Here is a 26,204-nt window from a genome sequence, read left to right on the forward strand (position 1 = left end):
TGTGAATGGGTCCTGAGGCGATTATTCTTATAGCCACTGGAGACAAAGAGAGCTGTCAATTCTGGTGTAAAATATTTAAGATATCCAATTTATAGGATTAATTAATGGGGCTGCAGCTAATAATTATTTTAGTAGTTGACTAGTCAGCGGTTAATTTTCCAATAAATTCATCCCTCAAATTATTATTTAGATTAATGTAGAAATATGGTGAATAGAGAGAATAGAGAATAATTACAGATAGTGTATCTGAAGCTGATGAAAACCAGCTGTTTGTTTGTTTTTATGTATTAGTGCAGCTATTTTTGTGGTAAAAATGTATTTTGCTATGTTTCAGAGTCCAGATAATGATTACTTCTATCAAATAATATATATTTTTTAATAGTTTTATGTGTAGTCTAGTCGATTAATCAATGCAGTCCTATCAGTCAAACAGCTCATATAAAACGTGACACCAAAAAGCTGTATAAGGTTGATTGGTTGGTTCATACGTAATAATTTTGACAAGGGATGTTCCATAAATTTGTGAAACAGCTTGAACCTTTACTACACTGGATAGACAGGTATTTTACTTTATAAATTACTTTTATTACGACTGATCCAGGACTAAACAAGTGTAACACCAATGTAAACCGACCCGAACAAACTCTGACTAAAGGTTTGACTCTAAGTTAGAATTCCAAACAGTTGCCATAAGTCTTTGTCAGGAACAAGTTGTGATTAGTTGTGACTGAAACTTGTGATTAGCCAGAACAATGAGAAAACTTAGGTCTGTAAAAGACTTGGGAATGCCACTAGAAGTCACCAGAAGCCACTAGTTAGAGGTGCACATTTTATTGATTAGGAGAGACCACTAAAATAGATCAATGAGAGGAGTCGGAGGTCACTGCTGTTGGGTCTGACTGACCACGGTTTGTGTATTGAGTAATTTGTCCCCATGTCTGTACAAGTCAAACCCAAAATTGAACAACATGTTACAATACCACTTAAATTATATAATCCATAGACTCAACCTTCTTAATTCAGAATAGGGAAATTGCATACAGTTTTTTTTACAGCAATACAGCATCATGGTCTGACTGTTCTCATATTATTTGCTATAAAGGTCACAAGCCAAACACAAGTTTAAATTGAGAAAAAGCTATTAAAAACGATTAATCCTACCATATACTTTACCCTTTTTATGCTGTTAACACTGAAATTAGCCCTACTTTCTAAGTCATTAAAATCTTAGAGCTGTTTTAAGACATTAATTGAGAGTTTATACCATACATTACTGCGCTTTGGCTTCTAGTTTAAAAAAGTTGAATGATGTATGTTGTCTGTTTACTTACCCCTAATAACATTTAATGTCAGTTCAATGCCTGTTCTTTAGTGTGAGCTTTGAACTCAAATAGCAATACAACAGTACAACAAGTTTGTAATGTTTCCAGAACAAAGCTTAATGACTTTGTTTCTTCACAGTATTTTTTTCAGTTTGTTGGCTATAACCTTTTATAGAGATTAATGGCCAGCTCACATAACCACATATAGGCCTATATAGTAAAGGGAACTATCACAGTGTCTTTTTCGATTAGTTTTCCTTCTGGTTTTAGACACAGAATCTTGTGTTCACTCCTATTTTATACTCTCCTCTTAAAGGTGTACTGTGTAACTTTTCTGCTGGAGGATCCATCAGATACTTTTCTCCATGGAAATTGTATTGCTTTTCCTGGAATGTTTCACAATATGGTATTAAACTTTTCTATCTTCATGGAGACCAAACTAGACCAAGTTACAGGTCAAATCTGTGGAGAGGCGACCCCACTTTAGTCAGAATGTCTGTTTTTCAAGGTATTTTTGAGCTATAAAGCACCTGTAATTGAATAAATGTAAGGTAGAGCTGTTTAATGTCTTACTGTGGAACATACCCAGCAAAGCAATGACATAGCCATAGAAACAAGCAGGTTTGAAAAGTTACACAATGAACCTTTAATGTTTAGTAATATGATTTTAGCTTGTCACTTGGAAAATCTAATCATTTCTGATATAGTATTAGGCTTGTTTAAACTCTTTTCTCCAGGGTACAATTAAAATGTTCCAGGTCAGACAGCATGCTCCTTTTCCAGTGACACGTTTAACCTCCGTCTGGAAAGGAGGGTGGACAGGGCGGAGCCTTGTTTGCCAAGTCCAGCGGTCAAAAGTCAAAGTTCACCAGGGAGCTGAGAAAAAGGTGAGGACACACATGTGAACACTGTCACTCCAGTCCACTCTACCGTCTGTGTCAAGGAAGAGGGCATCTACTCACCCAAAGGTGCAAGTACCCAGAGACTGTGAGTACCCAGATACTGATGAAGTCATTAAAGATAAATGATCCTGTCTTGTTAATTTAGTCAGATATTATGCTTAATTAAATACATTTTGAAATTCTGATCATATCAATTTTTTTTTCCAATTTTGGCCTATTTGAAATCAGTACTTATAATGTGGCTCCGAAAATAGTAAACATTTAAGGCCAGCATTAATATGAACCAAGGAGCTTTTCAAAATCTTTAAACTAGATTCAAATATATATATATAAAAATTACAAAGTAAAAGTATAATATAGTGGTCAATAAAATATTTTTTTTATTATATTTTGCTTGTTCATTTGATCTATGTCATACAGAATTAAGCGAACAGTGCACTGTGTCTTCATCCAATTAGCAAGAATTACATCTAATTTATTTAAGTAATTGTAATGTTGTTGAACCTTTTAAGGGCATTCCAGTATAACAGGATAACAAGATAATAAGCTTGATCCTATGTTAATCTTTCAATGGGAGAATAAATACCACTACTGCCTTCAGACCATGGGCACCACGCACACATATAATCCCACTAATTGTTTTCTTCTTTAGACTGTGCGGATTATAAAACAAGGTCACTTTATGTCTTTGACTCCGTTTGCTCTTATCTGTAGTGTGTGAACATCCTGTAGCGTTCTCATTTGTTTACATTGCATCGATTGAGCTGAAATAGCACTTGTGTTTTGGACAAGCCCATCAGGTAACCAGCATTCAAAGGCCTGACCTATACGTCCCAGGGTAAACTTTGTGGTTTTGACTCAGAAATCTATCAGGAATATTAACTGGTATGAGGCAACCTGATAGCAATAGGGCTTATGACCCAATTAATAAGTCGATTTATTGTTGAGGAGTCTCTGATTTACGTCATCAAACCCAACCCAAGCATAAATCCAAGCAAAAATCCATTGTGTATTCAATCAGAATCTCACGATACTGCTGCTTTCTATTTTAAAGTGAAATATAATACCTTTGAAGCACCCCACACTTCTATTCTTTTTGACATTATGTTAGTTTTCATGTTATAACATAATTCAAACCAGATAGGCACAGACTTACCTTACCTACTCCTTTAATATGCACAGGATCATCCAACCAGCCTCACAAGGTAGAGCTCAGAGTGGTGGACCAATCTGAGGGTAACCATGACGACCGCCGAGCCAACCAATCAAGTCTTTCGCCGAAATATCAGTGGTCGCGACTCTGATGACATCTCCAGCCCAGGTACGGCAGCATAGCGATGAAGAGAGGGTGAAAGTCTGCTATAGTGTTCATCCCGTGTAGGTCTAGCTAGTCTGTATTTAAATCATGACATTTACATTTTTATAGTATTCGATTTTACTTACTATAACTTCTTTGTGTGTACTTATGTGAAAGTAATGTCATTTATTCCAGGGTGACAAGATTTTCTGAGTTGGGTTGGTATAAAAAAAATAGTGAAAAGAGCTTGTAACATTGCCCATTCTTGAGTCATTTGTGGGTCAGTCCTAATCTGAGGGACTTCTGTCAATGCATTATTTTGCTTTATTTTGTATTCATTTTTAAGCACGCTTTTCTATATTTTAGCTAAAGAAATGACAATATGTTTCCCCTTTTCTGTTAATGGGTATCAGATTGGTCAAAAATAGGAATATTTCTTGTATAAAACTGAATAGTTTTGGATAAATCTGCTGGAACAGGGGCCACAGGGCTCTACCCTGGCACTGTCCTTTGTAAATAGGGACACGCTAGACCAAAAATATCAAGTTTTAGTGTTACAACTAGTGCTGTCATGCGATAAAAAAAATTGAGAGATTAATTAATTATGATCTGTAATTAATTAATCTAATTAATCTCTTTTTAATCTCACCTAAAAATTGCTGAGAAAAGCCTTCAATTTGAGGTATTTTCATTTAAATTCATTATTACATTATTGTGGCAGATCAAAAGACTGATATAGAACAGAAAAAGTGACTTTATAAAGTCATTTATTGTTTAACAAATCTCTTCAAATTGGCTGTTGAGCCCAAGTCTCCATGAATAAGAAACTGTTTGCTGTAAAGTAGCAAAGACGAGGAAATCTGAACATAATAACTTTTGTCTACTTAAAGACAATAAAAAGTCCAATCTTTCCTTAACCATATGAAAAATATTATTGATAGAGAAATGCTTTATATATGAGATCACTGGTTTTAGTCCTGGTTTAGACCTGGTTTAGACCTGGAATGGGTTAATCCTGGTTTTAGTCCTGGTGTTAGTTCTGGTTTAGACCTGGTTTAGACCTGGTTTTAGTTCTGGTTTTAGTTCTGGTTTAGTCCTGGTTTAGTCCTGGACTGGGTTAGTCCCGGTTTTAGTCTTGGTGTTAGTTCTGGTTTTGAGGCGCACAGGAGGAAGCGCGGTTTACACAGCATACGTGAGAAAACGTATGCGGCGCACGGGAGGACAGCCGTGTCCGCGCACGCGCGCAGTAACTACGGAAGGAAACGTGGTCCGCGCGTTCTCAGGTTAATGACGATGATGAGGGTGTGTGTTTGTGTTTGTGTGTGTTTGTGTGTGTTTGTGTGTGTGTCGCCTCATGTGGCAGGTCACTATAGGACAGTAGTGCAGACATCATGAGCCTATGCAGGTTGTTTTCACCAGTGACATTTAAGTTGTAGGCGATTTTATATTTGTTATTTTCTTTATATTTCACGTCGGGAGAATAATTTCCAAGACACAAATGTGTTTTTACCTGTGCACTGCTGCCTCTGTTCTACTGGCTCTTCCACCTCGTCCATTGCGCGACTGACGCCGCCAATGTGAACATGACGTTTACATCGCTCTTACTGCGCACGTTTTGTGTGGGTTTCCGACAATGTGTGGAATTACCGAAATAAAAAAATTTATAAATGTGTTTTTTGTGTGTGTGTGTGTGTGTTGTTGTCCCAACAACACATAAAAACAGATTTGATAATAAAGCAACTCGCATACAGAAACAGTAAAGTTAGAGATTAAAAATGAGATTAACGCGATTAAAAAACATAACGCGCTAAATATGATTGTAATTAATTAATCGCAATTAACGTGATAATTTGACATCCCTACTTACAACTAGTGCTGTCATGCGATTAAAAAAATTGAGCGAAGAAAATTGCTGAGAAAAGCCTTCAATTTGAGGTATTTTCATTTAAATTCATTATTACATTATTGTGGCAGACAAAAGACTCATATAGAACAAAAAAAGTGACTTTATAAAGTCATTTATTGTTTAACAAACTTTAACAGATGCAGTCACTTACATTCCACAGTATCATAATTAGGCCCGAGCGCCAGAGGCTGGTGAAGGGCCTATTAGTATCGCAAAACGATGCTCCAAGTGGCCCGAAAGTGAAATGGCGTGACGTGACTCGCCCGTAGTGACCAGGGACCCTCGCCATGACATAGCAATGCGCCCGAGGTTTCCAAAAATGTATAGTTTGTCAGCCAAAAAAAAGCGGAACATTGTTCTCGTATCAGAAAATTAAAGCCGCTTGCAGCTTTAATTATTATTTTTCTCCTAACCAACTCACCCATTTTTCACCCACTGAACAATGACGAAAAGTCCTGGAAATTTTGCCATCTGGTAAAACTCGCGCTTCCCTACATTTTGGCTATTTCCATTTTCCAAACATAAATAAAATGGCTCGTCAGCGCCCCCAAATGACTCAAAAATGCATTAGGGAATACAAATGACACAAAAAAAAATTTACAGGTACAATCATGAAATTTGACACAGAAGTCAATCATGTCAAGACAAGGAAAAAATATTATTACACCAACACCGTGCGCTCCACTAGGGGGCAGCAGTATTGGCTGAAAGTTTGCTAAGCTTTTACGAACTCCTCCGAGGGCATTCACCCGAGTGAGCTCAAATTTGGTCCACATTATCTCAAGACGTGGAACATCAAAAGTTATCAAAATTTTTTACACACGTCTTACGGTCTCTGAGCAGTGAAGCAACAAAAAATGCAAACAATTTTGGAGATTTACAAATTGCTCTCATTTGCTCAAACGAACTCCGATTTCAATGAAATTTGAAACAGTTGTTAAACTCTCTGCCCTGAAGCTACTTAATGTGAAAATTATTAATTTGGCGCATTAGCGCCCTCTATAGATTGAAACAAAAATTTATGTGGGAAAAAATCATTTGTTCCCAAATAGTTGTTCAAAAATTTCTGAAATTTTGCACAAAATTCCATTTTGGCATCTTGATCCAAAATTCAATGACACCCATGTCATACTTTTTATGGCGTTGCCATAGCGATGACATAAACTCTCCATTGGTAAAATCTACAAATTCTGGCACAAACTTTGGCCGATTTCACTCAAATTTTAATTGCGGGTTCACACCTCGACCCTGAACAGATTTATATAAGAAAATCTCAGATGGGCGCAATAGCGCCCCCTAGGGAAATTGCATGGTAGTGCAAAAATTTATTTTGTCGTAGACATATAAAATTTGGTACACAGATTCATGACATGGTCTCGATCCAAAAAGTCAATGACAACCCCATGCCATTTCCCATCATGTTGCCATGGCGACAGGCCAAACATCTGCCCTCATCAACAGGACACCCAACAAAAACTTTGGTACACCAAAGTTTTTGGCTACAGCCAAACCACATTTGGTACACAGATGCATCATGAGATTAGGGACAAAAAAGTATATTACATGGTTGCTAGGCAACCAACAGGAAATCGGCCATATTGGATTGATCGTGCCTCGTACTTGAATGAACTCGTCTTCGGGCGTTTGACCCAGACAGAATCATTCTGTATCATCTAGACAAGTGGGATATTAAAAGTTGTTAAAAGCTTTTTAAAAGGTCAAACGGTGTTGCCGTGGCAACTGTGCAAATTTCGGGTTCGTTTTTGGGGCTCACCATCAAACTTCGACGCCTGATAATTTGCACAAACTTTGGCTGATTTCATCCATCCATCCATCCATTTTCGTCCGCTTATCCGGGGCCGGGTCGCGGGGGCAGCAGCCTAAGCAGGGACTCCCAGACTTCCTTCACCCCAGACACGTCCTCCAGCTCCTCCGGGGGGACCCCGAGGCGTTCCCAGACCAGCCATAGACAGACATAGTCCCTCCAGCGTGTCCTGGGTCTTCCCCGTGGCCTCCTCCCGGTGGGACATGCCCAGAACACCTCCCGAGGGAGGCGCCCAGGAGGCATCCGGAACAGATGCCCGAGCCACCTCAACTGGCTCCTCTCGATGTGGAGGAGCAGCGGCTCTACTCCGAGCTCCTCCCATGTGACTGAGCTCCTCACCCTATCTCTAAGGGAGCGCCCAGCCACCCTACGGAGGCTGATTTCACTCAAATTTTAATCCTGAGTTCACACCTCAACCCTGAACAGATTGATGTAAGAAAATACAAAAATGGGCACGGCGTTTGCAGGGCGCGGCGTTTGCGGGGCGCGACGTTTGCGGGGCGCGGCGTTTGCGGGGCGCGGCGTTTGCGGGGCGCGGCGTTTGCGGGGCGCGAGGGCCGATCATTGCCGCTTGCGGCTATATTTATTATTACTATTACTAATCTGCAGTGTTGGGAAGGTTACTTTTAAAATGTATTCCCCTACAGATTACAGATTACATATCCAAAAATGTAGTTTGTAACTTAATCCATTTAATTACTTAAAGTGAGTAACGTAATTTGAATATTTTGGATTACTTGATATTGTCATGCTTTTTAAAACTACATGAATGTAGCAACCACATCCTGCAAATGCTGTTCTTGTTTGTTCTCTTCAAATTGGCTGTTGAGCCCAAGTCTCCATGAATAAGAAACTGTTTGCTGTAAAGTAGCAAAGACTAGGAAATCTGAACATAATAACTTTTGTCTACTTAAAGACAATAAAAAGTTCAGTCTTTACTTAACCATATTAAAAATATTATTGATAGAGAAATGCTATGTATATGAGATCACTGGTTTTAGTCCTGGTTTAGTCCTGGAATGGGTTAGTCCTGGTTTTAGTCCTGGTGTTAGTTCTGGTTTAGTCCTGGTTTAGTCCTGGTTTAGACCTGGTTTTAGTTCTGGTTTAGTTCTGGTTTAGTCCTGGTTTAGTCCTGGTTTAGACCTGGTTTAGTCCTGGTTTAGTCCTGGACTGGGTTAGTCCTGGTTTTAGTCTTGGTGTTAGTTCTGGTTTAGAGGCGCACAGGAGGAAGCGCGGTTTATGCAGCGTACGCGAGAAAACGTACGCGGCGCATGGGAGGACAGCCGTGTCCGCGCAGTAACTACGGAAGAAAATGTGGTCCGCACGTTCTCAGGTTAATGACGATGATGAAGGTGTGTGTTTGTGTTTGTGTGTTTGTGTGTGTGTGTTTGTGTGTGTGTCCCCTCATATGGCAGGTCACTATAGGACAGTAGTGCAGACATCATGAGCCTATGCAGGTTGTTTTCACCAGTGACATTTAAGTTGTAGGTGATTTTATATTTGTTATTTTATTTTATATTTCACGTCAGGAGAATAATTTCCAAGACATGAATTCGTTTTTACCTGTGCACTGCTGACTCTGTTCTACTGGCTCTTCCACCTTGTCCATTGTGCGACTGACGCCGGCAATGTGAACATGACGTTTACATCGCTCTTACTGCGCGCGTTTTGTGTGGGTTTCCGACAATGAGTGGAATTACCGAAACAAAAAAAATTATAAATATGTTTTTTTTTGTGTGTGTGTGTGTGTTGTTGTCCCAACAACACATAAAAACAGATTTGATAATAAAGCAACTCGCATACAGAAACAGTAAAATTAGAGATTAAAAATTAGATTAACGAGAATGAGAATTAAATATGACTGTGATTAATTAATTAATCGCAGTTAACGCGATAATTTTATAATAATTACAACTAGGGGTGTCAAATTATCGAGTTAATTGCGATTAATTAATTACAGTCATATTTAGCGTGTTATGTTTTTTAATTGCGTTAATCTCATTTTTAATCTCTAACTTTACTGTTTCTGTTGTTTTTTGAGTTGCTTTATTATCAAATCTGTTTTTATGTGTTGTTGGGACAACAACACACACACACACAAAAATAACACATTTATACATTTTTTTATTTCGGTAATTCCACTCATTGTCGGAAACCCACACAAAATGTGCGCAGTACGAGCTATGTAAATGTCATGTTCACGTTGGCGGCGTCAGTCGCACAATGGACGAGGTGGAAGAGCCAGTAGAACAGAGTCAGCAGTGCACAGGTAAAAACACATTCATGTCTTGGAAATTATTCTCCCGACGTGAAATATAAAAGAAAATAACAATATAAAATCGCCTACAACTTAAATGTCACTGGTGAAAACAACCTGCATAGGCTCATGATGTCTGCACTACTGTCCTATAGTGACCTGCCACATGAGGGGACACGCACACAAACACACACAAACACAAACACACACAAACACACCTTCATCATCGTCATCGACCTGAGAATGCGCAGACCACGTTTCCTTCCGTAGACACTGCGTGGACACCGACGTGCTCCCGTGAGCCGCGTGTGGATCGTGTTTTCTCGCGTACGCTGCGTAAACCGCACTTCCTCCTGTGCACCTTTAAACCAGAACTAACACCAAGACTAAAACCAGGACTAACCCAGTCCAGGACTAAACCAGGTCTAAACCAGGACTAAACCAGGACTAAACCAGAACTAAAACCAGAACTAAAACCAGAACTAAAACCAGGTCTAAACCAGGTCTAAACCAGGACTAAACCAGAACTAAAACCAGAACTAAAACCAGGTCTAAACAAGGACTAAACCAAAACTAACACCAGGACTAACACCAGGACTAACCCTTTCCAGGACTAAACTAGGACTAAAGCAGGTCTAAACCAGGACTAAAACAAGGACTAAAACCAGTGATCTCATATATAAAGCATTTCTCTATCAATAATATTTTTTAATATGGTTAAGGAAAGATTGGACTTTTTATTGTCTTTAAGTAGACAAAAGTTATTATGTTCAGATTTCCTCGTCTTTGCTACTTTACAGCAAACAGTTTCTTATTCATGGAGACTTGGGCTCAACAGCCAATTTGGAGAGATTTGTTAAACAATAAATGACTTTATAAAGTCACTTTTTTAATCTATATCAGTCTTTTGATCTGCCACAATGTAATAATGAATTTAAATGAAAATACCTCAAATTGAAGGCTTTTCTCAGCAATTTTTAGGTGAGATTAAAATGAGATTAATTAGATTAATTAATTATAGATCATAATTAATTAATCTCTCAATTTTTTTAATCACATGACAGCACTAATTACAACTATTGTTAAAATTAACATAATGATTTTAAGTTTCTTCATCATTATTGACAACATCTAACCTGATTCATTTCACTTCGTGGAAACCGTCTGACCTCTCAGCATTAGAATTTGTTCGCTTGACAGTAGGCAGGTACTTTTTTAATTTAATCAGTCGCTGCTATTTGGTCGTGACGCATGTAATGCGCCGCTAATGGGGCTAAAAGTATATTAGGCTTATAAAAGTATATTAAGGTTTTCCCAAAATCCAGTAGGAAGAAGAGCAATGACGTCTTTCCCCTTGATAAAATTCAACAAATATTTGTTTCGGCTTTAAATCTCGGGAATTGTTGCCAACACAGAATGTATTCCGATTCCTGACCTACTCACTAATTAATCCCCCAAACAACAGTAAACATTTATTTTATTTACATTGTCTAATTGATCACTGTTTCTCCAGTAATTTCACTTCGTAAATTGTACCATAAATTTTATAGAAATTATCAAATTAATCAATTAGCAGATTACTCTCTATTCAAAACTAGCTGTGCAGTCCTGGTTAGCCTTGGATTAAGTTTTGTAGTGCTAGTTACCTCCCTATTTTAGCTTTAATTTATTATGACTGAGTTTATTATGACTTATTATGAAGTGTTTGCCTGGACTCCCTGATTATGTCTTGATGGATTACTGAGGTGATATTTTGTAGTCTTAGCCTCAGGAGTCTGACAAAACCATTCTAACAGCCATAAATCCAATTTGAGCAGCAATTGTTTATTTGTGCTCATCACTCAAAGCCTAAAGACAAATAATGTATACAATTATATAACTCATTCATCATCTTATTTCCCCAGAGTTGAGACACAGTGAGGACGAGCCTCTTCATGTGAACAAACATATTCAGGTTTGTGTTTTTGCCTTTGGTCCTTTTACATTTTACTGTGGGACAGATCTTATCACCTCTTTCTTCTTGTTGTTTTTTTAGAACCTGAAAGGGAGACTCCTGGCCCAGCTTCAGGACCAGCTTAGTGAGGTTGTAGACCGAACGCTGTGTGAGTCCGTTCAGATCTTATCCCAAATTCAGCCTCACCAAAATGGGAAAACTGCACAGGCACCCATTTCCAGGTGAGAATGAAAGGGCCTGACATGTTTTGGATACAGATAACAAAAAGATTAATCCGCTTTTATGCTCCGTTTCAGAACAGAGAGGAAAGATGGTGGAAAAGTGTTCATGCACAGAATGTCCCTTTTGGAGTAAGTATTGTTATTTTAATCAGAAATTACACAGCAAATAGTTTAGGGCCTCTCACAATAACAAGTTTTGAAGTGTGATATGTTGGTCAAGTAAATATAGACAATTAATGATTGCAACTAAATATTTGCCTTAAGAGCAGATTTAAATCACAAAAAACTATTCTAAATGAACAGTATTGTTTAAAAATCATGAGCTGCAATACATAAACTGCAGAATGAAACACTAGTATTCAAAATCACCAAAAATGACCCCCAAAAATATTGTTCCAGCTTTTATATTGAAGTCAATATAGTCTTGATCATTTTGAGACAGGCCAAATCTATGTTCCATTTGAAGCACACTCTCATCTCTCCCCTCTCAGTGTTTGCGAGTGCAACAAAAGCAGCTTGTGTGATGAACAGTGGTAATAAAAATGATGTCAGGGGAGAAATTCCATATTTCTCATCCACAGTTATGATTAGAACTATAATAACCACAATTATAGTGAATTCCATGATATAGTAGCTCAGACTGTAGATGTAGATGTCTCATTCTAAATGGCTCATTTCTTATAGCACTGTTGAGTTTGCATATAGATAAGTTGGTGATTGGAATAATGCCATAAAGCAGGCTGGAACTTTTGGTCACTTTTTTTTTTTCACTTTAGTGTCTACTATTGCTTCATTGTGCAATATCTTGCAAATTAGAGCAATGATTTGTGGATGGTCCTTCTTTCTGTAATTGAGTCTTAAAATGTAACTGAAAGTCTGTCTTTTTGTATATTTTATGTAGTTTGAGGACTGTATTCAATCAGTAATGTGCATATGATATAACAGTGACAAACCAATATACAGTATACACAAAAATAATTCCACCTAGAGTGACTCAGACACAAAAAGAAAGTATTAGAAGGTTTATTAAATGAGTTGAACCCCAGCAGAAGACATTGTGATTAAGAGAGGACTTTCCCCCGGAGCCTGGACATTGGAGGTGGTAGAGATGAGGCCGAGGAGAGTAAAGGGGAAGATGAGAGGATGAGGAGTGTGAAGGCAACAGTAAGGTGATGAGGAGAGTGAAGGTGATGATGAGAAGCCGAGGGGGTGTTGGGGAGGAAGTGGGGAGGAAATGGGGCGTGGCATAAACCAAAGCGGCTGTGCACCTGCAATGGGGGTGTAAATTGGGCAGACTGGGTGCTGATTGGACAGGAGGAGGCGTGGCGAGCAGTGGGGAGGGGTAATGGGAGTGAGATGATGAAGGCTGAGGAGCAGGTAAACTCTGGAGAGGTGGTGCGAGTTTAGGTCTTCCATGCTGAATTTACACCAGCTCCATTTAACTGTGCCAGTTCATATCAATGACTGTATATATAATAATTATGTCTTCTTTCCTGTTTTTAGTGAATTGTTTGAGATTAACCACATCCGAACCATCTACCACATGTTTCTGGCTGTTTTTCTCCTCTTCAGTCTGAGCACTTTGATTGTGGACTACCTCGAGCATGGCAGGTCAGTCTTATTATAAATGCACCTATGTTAATATAGGCTAGCACAGTTCCACATACGTCCAAACTTCATGACCCCAAACGTCACCTCCAGCTAACTTGTGTGCCCTGGGGTGCAGGGAAACTTCTCCTCTTATCTTTTTATTGGTCCAACTAAACCTTGTTATTCTCTTCCTCTCCCTTTCCCGCCTCCCCTCTCTTCTGGAGCATGAAAGATAGAGCAATCGGCCCCTGTGAGGATTGCTGCTGTTGCTATGGGCAGCCGTGTAATGATGTGCAGGCTGTTTCGTACATGTGGGGTTGTGGGTTTAAGTCTCCTGCCTTTACCCTGTTTCAGAAGTGCCAGCGGGAAAATCCTCAGTGAGACAAACTGTTCAATGCATTTGCCCTAAGTTAGATTTGACTTTAATGTGGTGAACTGACTCAAGTTCTGGATGACTACAGGCTCTTTTTGAGAAAATATTGCGGTTATTTCCAGTTGGGGGTGTAAATGTAATGCTCCATTGTACAATTCAGTGTCACTTTATATTAACTACGCTTAATTCATAGTGAACAAATAGTTTATGAATGAGAATGATTGAGGCTTAATAACTACTTAAATGTTATTATGCAAAATTGATTCTTGTGGGCTTTAAGCCATGTTATAGTGTTGTTACCTACTCAAAAACACACCTGGAGTTGTGTTTTGTTTCATTCACACATGTTTGAGTGACACTTTATTATTAGTCTGTCTACAGCAAAGCTCAAAATGCTCTGTCATGAAATGGTAGTTTTCAAGTTAACAGCTACCGTTTACATTTGGTTCAGATTGGCAATTTCATATCTGAAATTATTCAGATCATGTATGGAGTTTAAAAACACAGTGGAGCTCTTCCTGTATTACCACATGGCAGCAGCTCAGTTGGTAGTGTTTGTCCACTCATCAGTTCGATTTCCACTCTTGACATAAACTTTATTAGTTGAGCGGTCAGATCCACTGGCCCACAGGTTGGCAGTGCAATTCCAGCTCCCACTGATGAATGCTGTTGTGGTGTCCTTGGGCAAGACACTGAGTGTGGAGTGGATGAATAATGATCTGTAAAGCGTATTTGTGACATACTTATGTCTGTGAAAATACCAGCTGCCTGTGTCCATAAGTACAAAATATTAAATACAATTATGTTAACTATGTATTACTGAAATGAGTAGTCTGCCTGTCATATTGCACTTTAAGATGTAGTAATTATAAAGTGTTGCAGACTGTTATGTTTTGTTCATGCTGTTGTTTTATCTTTATAGGTTGGTCCTGGAGTTTGACCTGCTCTTCTATGCCTTTGGGAAGCTGGGGACAGTCACATGGGCATGGACTCTTATGTTCCTCTACACTTTACTTGTTCCTTATCAGTTACTGGTCTCCTGGGGCTCATTGTACCACAAGTTTCCCTCAAAGATAGCTCTAAACCTGGGCTTTGGTCTGGTCCTGTGTGCCCTGCAGATCTGTGTCCTTGGACTGTTCCCTGTCTATGTGGTCGTACACAACCAGCTCCCCCCTGCCTCACGGTTCATTGTCATCTTGGAGCAGGTTAGTTAAATTCACATCAAGCAATTACACAATACTGACTTAATACTTAAAGATGCATTATGTAACTTCTCTAGTGGAGGGTCTGACAAATGCTTTTCTTCTTGGAGATGTTATTACTTTGTCTGGAATGTTTCATTGTTTCAATGTTTATTAAACCTTTCTATCTTCATGGAGACTAAACCAGACCAAGTTATAGGTCAGATCTGTGGAGAGGCGACCTCGTTCACTGTCAGAATGCTTGTTTTTCTAAGTATTTTTGAGCTATAAAATCATCTGTAATATAAAAAATATGAGGTAGAGATGTTTAATGTCATACTGTGAACATTTCAGGCAGAGCAATGACATATCCATAGAAACAAGCAGGTGAAGGACCCTCCACAGGAAAGTTACATATTGCAAGTTTTAAGTTTTTATGACCTGTCAAGATTTATTTTGATTTTGGTTTTTAACCATTTGTGCTGGATAGACTGTATAAAGGCAGAATTCACATTGCATCAAGCTTATCTATTCAGAATAAGGACATCAGAACAAAAGTAACCAGTTTATTTCAAATACAGTTGGGACATCTTTAGACTTTCACAGACTAGACATAACCTAAACATGGGTCTGAAGTACTTTGAAGAAAACAAATATTTAATACTATGGACATCCATAACTGAAATGAGTGGGGAACATGGTGTATTTTGTCCCTATGAGAAATAAAGCCTTAATAGTCAAATGTGAAATACATTTTTTATGCTTTATTTTAGACGTTCACATTTTACACTGAAGAGAATTGTGTAAAGAAATGTGTTTATGGTTATTACAAAATGTAGTTAATACTAGACATACTGAAACAATGTTAGACATACTGAAACAATTCAAACTTGCCATTGTGCTGTGGCATATAGTTCTATTTTTAAATACTCTTGGTCAAAGACAATCTTAAAACCAGTCACACCTCTGTCTACATAATAGGTTTGTTTTGGAACCGTCTAAGAGGAGCATGATGAAAAGAAAGCTTCTCCAACTTCCATCTGGACAGCGATCTAAGAGGTGCAAATCTGCATGTAGCCAACATTTCAACATCCATCTGCTAATATATGCCTCACATCCCTTTTGTCTCTGCAGCCAGTGTCCCCAGACTTAACCTTATCCCATCTGCTCAAGTGAGAGTCCCAAAGCAATGAGCACACATATGTCAACATCCGGCAATGGAGCTCAACAGTGACCTCCTACCTCGGTTCTTGAACCAAATTTACCATTGATTTTCTCATTCCCATTAATTTTTCCCTTGGACAAAAACATAAAAATATCAAAAGTTTGAAAGCTTGCTCAGGGATAATCCGCTACATGTTAAAGATGCACTATGTAACTTTTTGGTTGGGGGTCCATCGTCTTCTTGTTTCTATGGATATTGCATGTATTCAATTACAGGTAGTTTTATTGCTCAAAAATACATAGAAAAACAGAAGATAGAAAGGTTTATTGTCATACTGTGAAACTTTCCAAACAAAGCAATAAAATCTCCATAGAGAAAAGCATTTGATGGACCTTGTTGAGCTCCATAGGATCGTCTTTATAAAAAACATTTTCCTTGTAAACGTTTACAATTTGCCTTTTGAGGGATAAAATCTGCTGGTTTCTAGAAATCAATACATGAAGACTTTATTTTGTACAGCCCCAGGAGGAACACATGTCCAACAGCAAGAGGAATGTTTTTTACTTTTTTCCTCTGCTTCAGATAAAAGTGTCCTCGGGTACAACTCTCAATCTCGCTTTTAATGTTAAAGACCTGAATTACAATCACCAGTGACTATAACTGATGAAAAGGGGTGCAGTCAAAGATGAATGACTCTTATTTAAAATGTTGTGATGGTTTTGTCCATTTGCTCTGCTTTTATATAAACCAGTGTCCCAGTGAATGGACTGACCTATTATTTTGCTTTCAGAAAAGTCATGCAGTATGTCCAAGCAGATTAGCATCAAGTATAAAGATATTTTTCTCTTTCTACAGATTCGATTTCTGATGAAAACCTACTCGTTCATAAGAGAGTCTGTTCCTCTTATTATCGACAATCCTCCCAAAGAAGGTAAGGCCTCCTATTGTGTGGAAATCAGGTGTTTCTACCCTGAGAGGCACCATTACTCACAGCGCCACAAGAAAAATGACTGAGACAGAACTCAGCAGGCTGCCTTCTAATAATACAGACTCGTGGAGAAAGAACTCATACGAGATATACATTATGTCCAATCCTCATAATCCCAAGGACTTGTGTTGTGAATGTCTATTTGATGAGAAGAATCTCTTTCGCCTGCAAATGTAATAAAATTTTAATGGCTCTTTTGAGAAGTGTTCAAGCTGCAAATGACAGCTTTTATCATCTAAGTATGGTTTTAGGGTGGTTATAGCCATAAGACATCAGTGATTTTAATCAAGACAGACATTTTAAGTTAGTTTTATCTGTAAGAAACTAAAGCCAGTACAGCCAAGCTTATAGCAGGTACATTAGAGGTAATTTGTCCCAACAATTTAGTGATCAGCTTGCTCCAATTTCATTTAAGCACTGCTATTTGGGAGATGAATGCCGTGTGAAGCTGCTGTGAAGTACAGTGTTTACAAACAGAAAATTGGATAATTATACTAAGCTACAGGAGTATTAAAAACTTAAGCACAACTTTATTTACACTGCTATTTGTCTATACTCAATCCTTATCTGTTTTCTCATAAAAACATCAGCCCCATAGATTTCCCATTAGGGCATGTGTAATTAACTTTGTTCTCATGGCTTTGGTTTCAGGAGAAAATCCCAGGTTTCCAACTCTTTCTAGCTACCTGTACTTCCTCTTCTGTCCAACACTTATCTACAGAGAGTCGTACCCTAGGTAATTACCAACTGTATGCCTGCCTTAAAGGTGCACTACGTGACATTTCTAGTGGAGCGATCGCCACCTGCTTGTCTCCATGGAAATGTTACTGCCTTATTTAGAATGTTCCACATCATAAGGGAGACAGGCAGACTACAGAACTATGCTACATTACACTTCAGATCTGTGGAGAGTCGCCCCATTCACAGAAGGAATTAATATATTTTTGAGCAATAGAAACACTTGTACTGATTAAATCCTGTAGATGTTTAAAATCAATATGTATGCTGTGGTCTAAAGCAAGAGAAATATCTGATGAAGACTTTTTTTTTTTTTTTGCCAAAACATTACTTGAAAATAAAACATCGGCATCAGCCAACAGAGTGTGCTATGCATTTTTTCACTTTTATGTCTAAAATCATACCGTGGAACATTCTAGGCACAGCAATAACATCTCCATGGAGACAGGCAAGTGGCATCGTTCACCAGAAAAGTTCTGCAGTGCATCTTTAAATCAAACTGGTAAAATCTGCTTAAGTATAAATAATAAGATATTTTGTTTTTAGAAATAGCCACATTCGATGGAAGTACGTTGGCGTTACTATTGGCATGGTAAGATAAATACTACTAAGAAAATACAACGTTTTCTTGGCTTCAGTTAAATAACTGGACCACTGTGAAGGACGAAATTAGACATTATTATGCTAACTTGTGTCTTTTTATAGATTCTGGTGTGCCTGTTCTATAGCTACTACATCTTGGAGCGACTCTGTGTTCCAGTGTTCAGACCTGACACCAACAAGGTTTTCAGTAAACGCTCAATGGTGCTGGCTATCTTCCATTCAATTTTACCAGGTAAGTGACTCAAATACAGTGGTGCAAGAATTTAGTAAAGTACAGATACTGGAAGAAAAAATACTCAAGTAACAGTATCACATGAAAAAACTGACTTTTCGCAGATTTTGAGTTCTAATAAAGCTTCAAATGTAGTGATTTTGATAAAGATTTCTGCTGAATTTTGTTTAACAGAAACAATTGAATCAGTCTTTTTTTTTTCCTAGCTGTTTTTCTTTATAAATTTTTGTTCAATTAAAAAATGTAGTGGTGTAGAAAGTATAGATACCTGATCTCAAATGTAATGGTAAAAAGTATCCATGTTAAAATCTACTTAAGTAAAGTACAGATACAGATACCAGTACAGTACTTTTCCACTTTTACTTTGTAACCACCACTGCTGAAATATTAGACACATCTGTCCAATCCTTTCATGTAACACAACGCTAGTTCATTTAATAGTGCTGTAAATCAATAGTGTCTTAAGTGCACATTTCAGTTATATCTCCTCCAACAGTCACAGTGATTCTCTGTCTTTCTCAGGTACGATGCTGCTGCTGCTCTGCTTCTTCGCCTTCCTCCACTGTTGGCTCAACCTCTTTGCCGAGCTCATGCGTTTTGCTGACAGGATGTTTTATAAGGTAAGGTCTATGACTGATAGCCTCCTCCACAAGTGTTACCTCCATGCCTCTTGTTTTTGAGTGGGAAAAGCAGAGTTAAATACTTCAGGGCTGGTGGGTAGACCCAGTGCACACTCAGCATGTTTATAATGCAGTGTGGTGATTATGGACACAAAATGGGTTGGACAGGTTCGACATGGTTAGTTTATTATAGTGTATAATAAATAATATTGTTTCTGACACTAATAAACTATATGATGTGACATATAGTGCACATTTATCACAGCACTTCCATTGTAATTGTGTTTACATTTCTCTATGATATTGAGTAGAACGTTTTCTGATTAAACAATGGATGGTATGTTGGCTAGCACTCTCACCATTGCACAGAGGTAATGTCCCGAGTTAAATTCCCTGTGTTTTGTTTTTGTTTTGTTTTTTTGATGTATCTGCTTATTTTTATTTCATTCATAAAATATAAACATCAACAGTGTCATAAAGTTAAACATATAAGAAATTAATGAAAAGGAGCATAATGAAGAGTCATCTTGTGTTATCTGCCTGCTCTGTGTCATGTGGTGGGTTTCCAACATGAACCTCAGTCATACACAATAGGCTAATCCTTCATTCAGGTCATCCTAATCAAGTTTAGCTCAATATTTGGAGATTGGCCTGAGCACTGCACTGTGATTATTCACTGCTTCTGACAGGTTTTCCCAGTAGCAGCACTGAGGGATCAAATGCAGAGAATTTCAGAAGATAATAAGATAATTTTTCTCATGCTTTTACCAATTTAGTATACAAACATGCATACAAATATAACATACAAATATTCATACATGCATAGATAAATGCTGTATTGATCCCAAAGAAAATTAAATTACAATACAACAAATACATACTCATACACGCACACACATGCATGTCGCCACAGCCAGATGTTGTGTGTGCGGACCAGGCTGTCGAGACACCCGTCCCCGACTGCCGCCCAGTCCTCTATGCACCCGACCCCTATGAACCCCCTCTGCGGGTGATGAGCCCACAGGAGGGTGGACCCACATCGTCCTTTTGGGCTGAGGCCCGGCAACCAGGCGCTCGCATTCGAGCCCCAACCCCAGGCCTGGCTCCAGGGTGGGGCCCCGACTGCGCCATACCGGGCGACATCACGGTCCTCACTATTTGTAAGTTCATAAGGGTGCTACGAACTGCTCATAGTCTGCTCCGTCACCTAGGACCTGTTTGCCATGGGAGACCCTACCAGGGGCAAAACGCCCTGGACAACATAGCTCCTAGGATCATTCGGGTACTCAAACTCCCCCACCACGGTGAGGTGGTAGTTCGGGAGGAGACGAATTCCTGGATGCCTTCCTCGGGAGGTGTTCCAGGCACATCCCACCGGGAGAAGGCCCCGGGGAAGACCCAGGACACGCTGGAGGGACTATGTCTCTCGGCTGGCCTGGGAATGTCTCGGGATCCCCCTGGTAGTGCTGGAGGAAGTGTGTGTGGAGAGGGAAGTCTGGGAGGCCCTTCTCAGACTGCTGCCCCCACGACCCGACCCCGGATAAGCGGAAGAAAATGGAATGGAATGGAACGCACATCCACATAAATACATACATGCATTGAAATGAGTGTTATCTGATTTGACAGTGACTATTGAGTGGAGGAGTTGTTGCTTCATGAAACTCTTGGCTCTAATTACTGTAGATACTTTTGGTGGATTTAAAATAAGCTTTGTTTTATGTGTTGTTGCTCAGCAACCAGCAGCTATGCATCACTGATGTCTGAAACAGTATTTTGCCATACATTTAACAGATTATGAATATTACTATAAAAGCAATGAAGTTTGAGATCACAGTATTGTTGTGTAAGAACTAGATTGAGAAGTTGTGCAAGTGGGCTATTTTATTTTTACCTGATACGTCTGATTCTGAGCTCTTGAATCGAGATCGTGATAATATCTTGTTGAAAGTGCAAATCCTCAATGTGCCGTTGCTGCATCACTACATTGTTTACTATATTACTTCACTTCTCACCTTATTTTTTTTATCCTACAGCAAATCTAACCATAAATTCAAAGGCTTTTTTTCTTAACCTTGCAGGACTGGTGGAACTCCTACTCTTTTGCAAACTATTATCGAACTTGGAACGTGGTGGTCCATGACTTTCTGTATTACTATGGATACAGAGATTTCCTGTGGGTAAGCGCTCTGAAACACACACGGCTCACACAGCAGTGTATTGTACATGTATATTTGTGGACTGCACTGACCCCTGAACCTACGGCTGATCCTCTGTGTGCCTTTGATCCCTGCAGCTGTCCAGGAAGAAGTTCAGAACAGCTGCCATGCTCTCCGTCTTCATGGTGTCTGCCTTTGTTCATGAGTACGCTTTAGGAATGGGCTTCGGCTTCTTCTACCCCGTCATGTTCATCCTCTTTGCCATCTTTGGGGGTAAATCAATCACACACACTCAGTTCTCTTGTAGTATAGTGGTTATAGTATAATAAATATATTTGATAAAAATCTGAAATGTAACTGCTCCAAAATAGACAAGGTATAAATTAAGTGATTGGAGTGAGTATTGAAAGTAGAACATATTTACATAAGGTACTACTGATAATAAAAAACACTTATAGACTTAGACTTGGACAAACTTCAATGATCCACAAGGGAAATTATTTGGACAGAGTAGCTCACAAATCACAATATAATATAATAACAAAGAGGAAAGGAGACTGGTGTCAAAGGCACAATTATATAAATGTATATGTACAAGTAAAAATATAAATAAATATATATAAATAAATATATAGAAAAGAAGTAACTAAATATATATTCCAGCTATGTACAAGAGATCATGAGGAAAAACAGCAAGATACAAAGAAGATATGATGATTGACAGGACATAAGGTTATCTGCTGTATATAATAAGGTAGGATTGTCTGCCTCTACAACCCTTAAAGGTGCACTATGTAACTTTTCTGATCCAGGTTCCAGCACCTGCTTGTCTCCATAGAGATATCAGTGCTTTGCATTGATCTGTGGAGGGGAAACCCTTCAGTAAGAAAACGTGTTTTTTAGGGTAGTTTTGACCAATAAAAACACCTGTAATGAAATAAATGCAAGATAGTTGAGTTTAATGCCATACTGTGGTACACTGCATACAAAGCAATAACATCTCCATGGAGACAAGGGGGTGGCAGACCCCCTTCCAGAAAAGTTACATAGTGCACCCTTAAGCATATTCATTGTAGCTGTAGAGTTGAGGTGCCTCTGTCTAATATACAGTATATTTGATCATTGTTTATGGAACATACTTGATCCATAGAACTATAATAAAATCTGGAAGATGAATCTAAGATGGCACCGTATTGTTTTCAATGGCCTATGCTCAATGGGGGCACATGGGCCCCTGATGGGCCCCCCAAAAAATCACTTCCGCATTTACTTCCTCAATAGGGGTGAGCTCCTCCCACCTGTGTGCCGCTTGTAACATGCACAGCTTGGAGCGTTTGGACCAGTCAGAGTGAGAGCTACTAGAGCAGAGCTAACCATGTCTTACAAAGCTAACTTTTAGGCGTTTGAGGATTTAAAATTTTGTAAAAGTTTATGTTGTGACAATAGAAAAGAATCCCTACAAATTTTGACCTTTGTTAAAGTTGTCGATGCCCTGTCAGCCAAACACAGGCAGTTTGAATTCCTCAAAAATGCATTGAGCTTCTATGGAAAAATTATTTCTAGGGCCGAACTTCTGGGAGCTGCAGTACCCGGAGCAGTCACTAGTCGGTCTAGAGCTCGGACAGAGGGGGAATGCCATATCCAGTTTTTATTATAGATCCATGACTTGACTTTCAAAAATGCTAATGCCCCCTGTCACTTACAATATATTTATGCAATGTATGTTGTGTATGTTAATTCAAATTAATACAATATTATACTTTGGTAGTGACATAACTTAGTGACATAGTCCCTTTAAAGCTATAGATGTGCAAAAAAATATAAAAGTATGTTCTGTTCTTTCTTCTAGTTCTCTTTAACTTCACCATGAACGATAAGCGTCAGAGCCCGGTATGCAACGTTGTCATGTGGGCGAGTCTGTTTCTGGGGCAGGGTGTCCAGGTTTGTCTGTACTGTCAGGAGTGGTACGCCCAGATCCACTGTCCTCCTAAAAGGGTATGTACTCCAGTCATCTGTGCTACACTTTAGAGAATCAGCCTTTCACATCCACAGTCATGATAATATATAGACAGTGTTGGGAAGTAACTGAATACATGTACCGAGAATGCGTATTCAGAATATTAATTTAGACTAAATCTATTCTGTCTATTCCAGCTTTACCATTTGGTGGTATTCAGAATACAGTTATTTTGCTCAAATCAGAGGAATACATGGAATGTATCTATACTACAAATGTAGGCTCCTAACTGCATCGAATTATGAGAAAATTATAAAACACAGCTCTTGTAGTGCATGTGTGTGCCATTTTATTTTCTCCAATTAGTGACAGGAAATACATAACAAACTGTGAAATATTGCGTTTTTATACTATAATTTAAATGCAACTCAAAGTAAAAGTATTCTAAGTATTCAGAAAACAGTACTCTAATTGGTCCATGTAACGGACGGACATACATCATACAAAATACCCTTTAGTGCAGGTATTCAGAGTTCTGTAACTTAATACATTTTCAAGCATGTTTCAAATCACTGTATATTGTACAAAGCATATTTTTTTATTCATTTTCTACTTTGATAGTAAGATTTTTAAAGGGGGGGACTATTTTAATTTCATTCTTGTTGTTTTTAGATAGACTTACAGCCAAGTAGACTAGAACATAAGAGGGCAAAAGTCAGTTTAGCTTGACAGAAGTAGGTCACAACAGCAGTGTGCTGGGTGAGATAAACAACCATTACAGCCACAGGAAGCAAAATCGTTAAGAGTTGACAGAAAAGCGATTCTTCATATTATTTTTGACAGGATACTATAATGGAGACATACGTACTCAGGCAGCCTATGGGTCAGCACATTTGATTTACCCTCCAAAACAACATGGCTGTTCAAATGTTTTAAAAAGTGACAAACAATACGAGGAAAGTGCATGAGAAAACGTTATTATAATGCACTTTGAACTATGGAAAAAGAGGGGTTGATGATTTGGTAAAGTTCTGTTTTGTGTGGGTGTTGTATATGTAAACTTAGCACACAACCCATATAGTTAGAAAACATAGCCATGCTTGTCCTGCATATTTACAATGTTAGAAAAATTTCAGCTCCAAGTCCTCTAATAACAATGTCAGATTCGTGCAACTTTTTGGTCTATCTATGTCTGGTGTCTACAGCTGAAACAGGGGTACACTGTAACTATTTTAATAATTCAATAACTATTTGATTCAATCTTTGATTTAAATCCACTTTAACTAGATGTTACATTTTATAAAAGAAATGTAAGTACTGTGGAGGGACAGAGAAAGGAATACTAAAAACAAAAGGTGTAAATGCTCTTTTTGATATTACTGATATTACTAAAGCTAAATTAATTAAAACACAATCCCCATTTATTTAAATTAGCTTACCCCCATTAACTGCACTGATGTTGTACAACCTGTTCTGTTTTGTTTGAGTTTTTTTTATTGTGTGCTTTAACTGTTGTCTTTACTTGAGTGCCCAGAAAGGTGCCTTGAAATAAGTTGTATTTGACAAAACAATGATGAATTCTTGACCAACATTTAACTCTTGAAAAGCCCAAGATTCGGATCAAGTCCCAGATGTGGAGGATTTGTGGCAGATGGGAGTGCTGTACTACTTAGCACACTCCATGAACCACTGTCTCTGCTGCGAAAGCCAGGCCTCTAATACCACTGTTGTCACTCCCTCCTCCTCTGGCTTAGCTCAGCACCCATCACAGCTGTCTAAAAATAGAGCCCGTAAAATAAGATTACACAATGATAACAAATGCATGGTTTTACATTATGCAGTTAAATGCATGAACAGATGACTGATAATGTTATTACCATATAAATGTGTTTATAGGCTAAACTGAGCGGGTGTGTTTTTCCCCACAGGACAGCTTCTGGGAGCTGGTGACGCCTCGCTCTTGGTCCTGCACTTACTACAAGTGAACACTATGTGGCAGGAGTGGGGCTCCTCAGAATGAAAAAGAAGAGGCTGGATTTGAGTTTAGATGTTCTAGATATTAGTTTCTTTAAATGCAGTGTGTAAATATGTACACTAATAGCCCTTTGTAGCAATGTTTTCATCTGTTAACAGTGGTTTTATAGCATTTTTATAAATATGATGAAATTATTTGAACATATGTTAGAGGTTAATTCATAGATGGTTTTGTATTGTGTAGTTTTACACCTTGTTTAATGCTTATGAAAAAGGTGTGTTGAGTTCAAAAGAAAATAAATAAAAATGAACATAACATAAATACAAATAAACATATAATGAAGTGAAGCGTCCCAATTTGCCTATACAAAGGGTGACTGAAAATATTCTATTGATGTAGGGGGACCCTAGAGTTATGAGAATCTGTGAGAACCGGTCTTGAATCTAACCACATGAATTAAAAGAATAAGAATAACTTTTAATTGAATTATTAATTAGCTTGTAGTAGTACTTCTAACAAATCAAAAAATCTAATTATAATGTTACTCATATTTGAGATTCAGTGCAATACGATATCAGTCCAACATGTGGAGACACTGGTATGGCTGTCTTTTAAAACATAAATGTTTAATGTTGATTTTGTCACTGCCCTTGTCTGTCTCTTTTAAAAATGGACCATGAGTCAGAAATAAAGATGAATTGAAATATCTTATTATGCTGCTCCTTGATTGCTGTTGTATTACAAGTATCATTGGGAACCCCTTATCATTATTACAAAGCCTCTGTGTGTGCGTCATGCCCACTGAAGTCACACAGGAGGAAGAGGATTACTGTGTTTGTATTAGTGATGTAATACTGTAATGCTGATATAGGTTCATAGTAGGGCTGCTCAGACCTGCACACAGGCAAAGGCGGCAGATCAGATAAGAGATTGTAAAACGTG

The 26,204-nt window shown here is 38.4% G+C and overlaps 1 protein-coding gene across 1 annotated transcript; it reads left to right on the forward strand.

Moving 5' to 3' along the window:
* The first annotated feature begins 171 nt into the window (after positions 1 to 171).
* On the forward strand, positions 172 to 26,047 carry soat2 (sterol O-acyltransferase 2). The gene is made up of 16 exons (XM_020918552.2): positions 172 to 2,309; positions 3,407 to 3,545; positions 11,414 to 11,463; positions 11,545 to 11,684; positions 11,760 to 11,813; positions 13,188 to 13,295; positions 14,570 to 14,852; positions 16,849 to 16,924; positions 17,633 to 17,717; positions 18,266 to 18,311; positions 18,425 to 18,554; positions 19,077 to 19,174; positions 21,253 to 21,351; positions 21,468 to 21,603; positions 23,180 to 23,325; positions 25,216 to 26,047. The coding sequence occupies exons 2-16, from the start codon at positions 3,467 to 3,469 to the stop codon at positions 25,270 to 25,272; spliced, it is 1,587 nt and encodes a 528-aa protein (XP_020774211.1). The 5' UTR covers positions 172 to 2,309; positions 3,407 to 3,466; the 3' UTR covers positions 25,273 to 26,047.
* The last annotated feature ends 157 nt before the right edge of the window (positions 26,048 to 26,204 follow it).

This window comes from Boleophthalmus pectinirostris, unplaced genomic scaffold, assembly GCF_026225935.1.
Source record: "Boleophthalmus pectinirostris isolate CB_2022bp ecotype Guang Dong unplaced genomic scaffold, ASM2622593v1 HiC_scaffold_3, whole genome shotgun sequence".
Classification (NCBI taxonomy): Eukaryota; Metazoa; Chordata; class Actinopteri; order Gobiiformes; family Gobiidae; genus Boleophthalmus; species Boleophthalmus pectinirostris.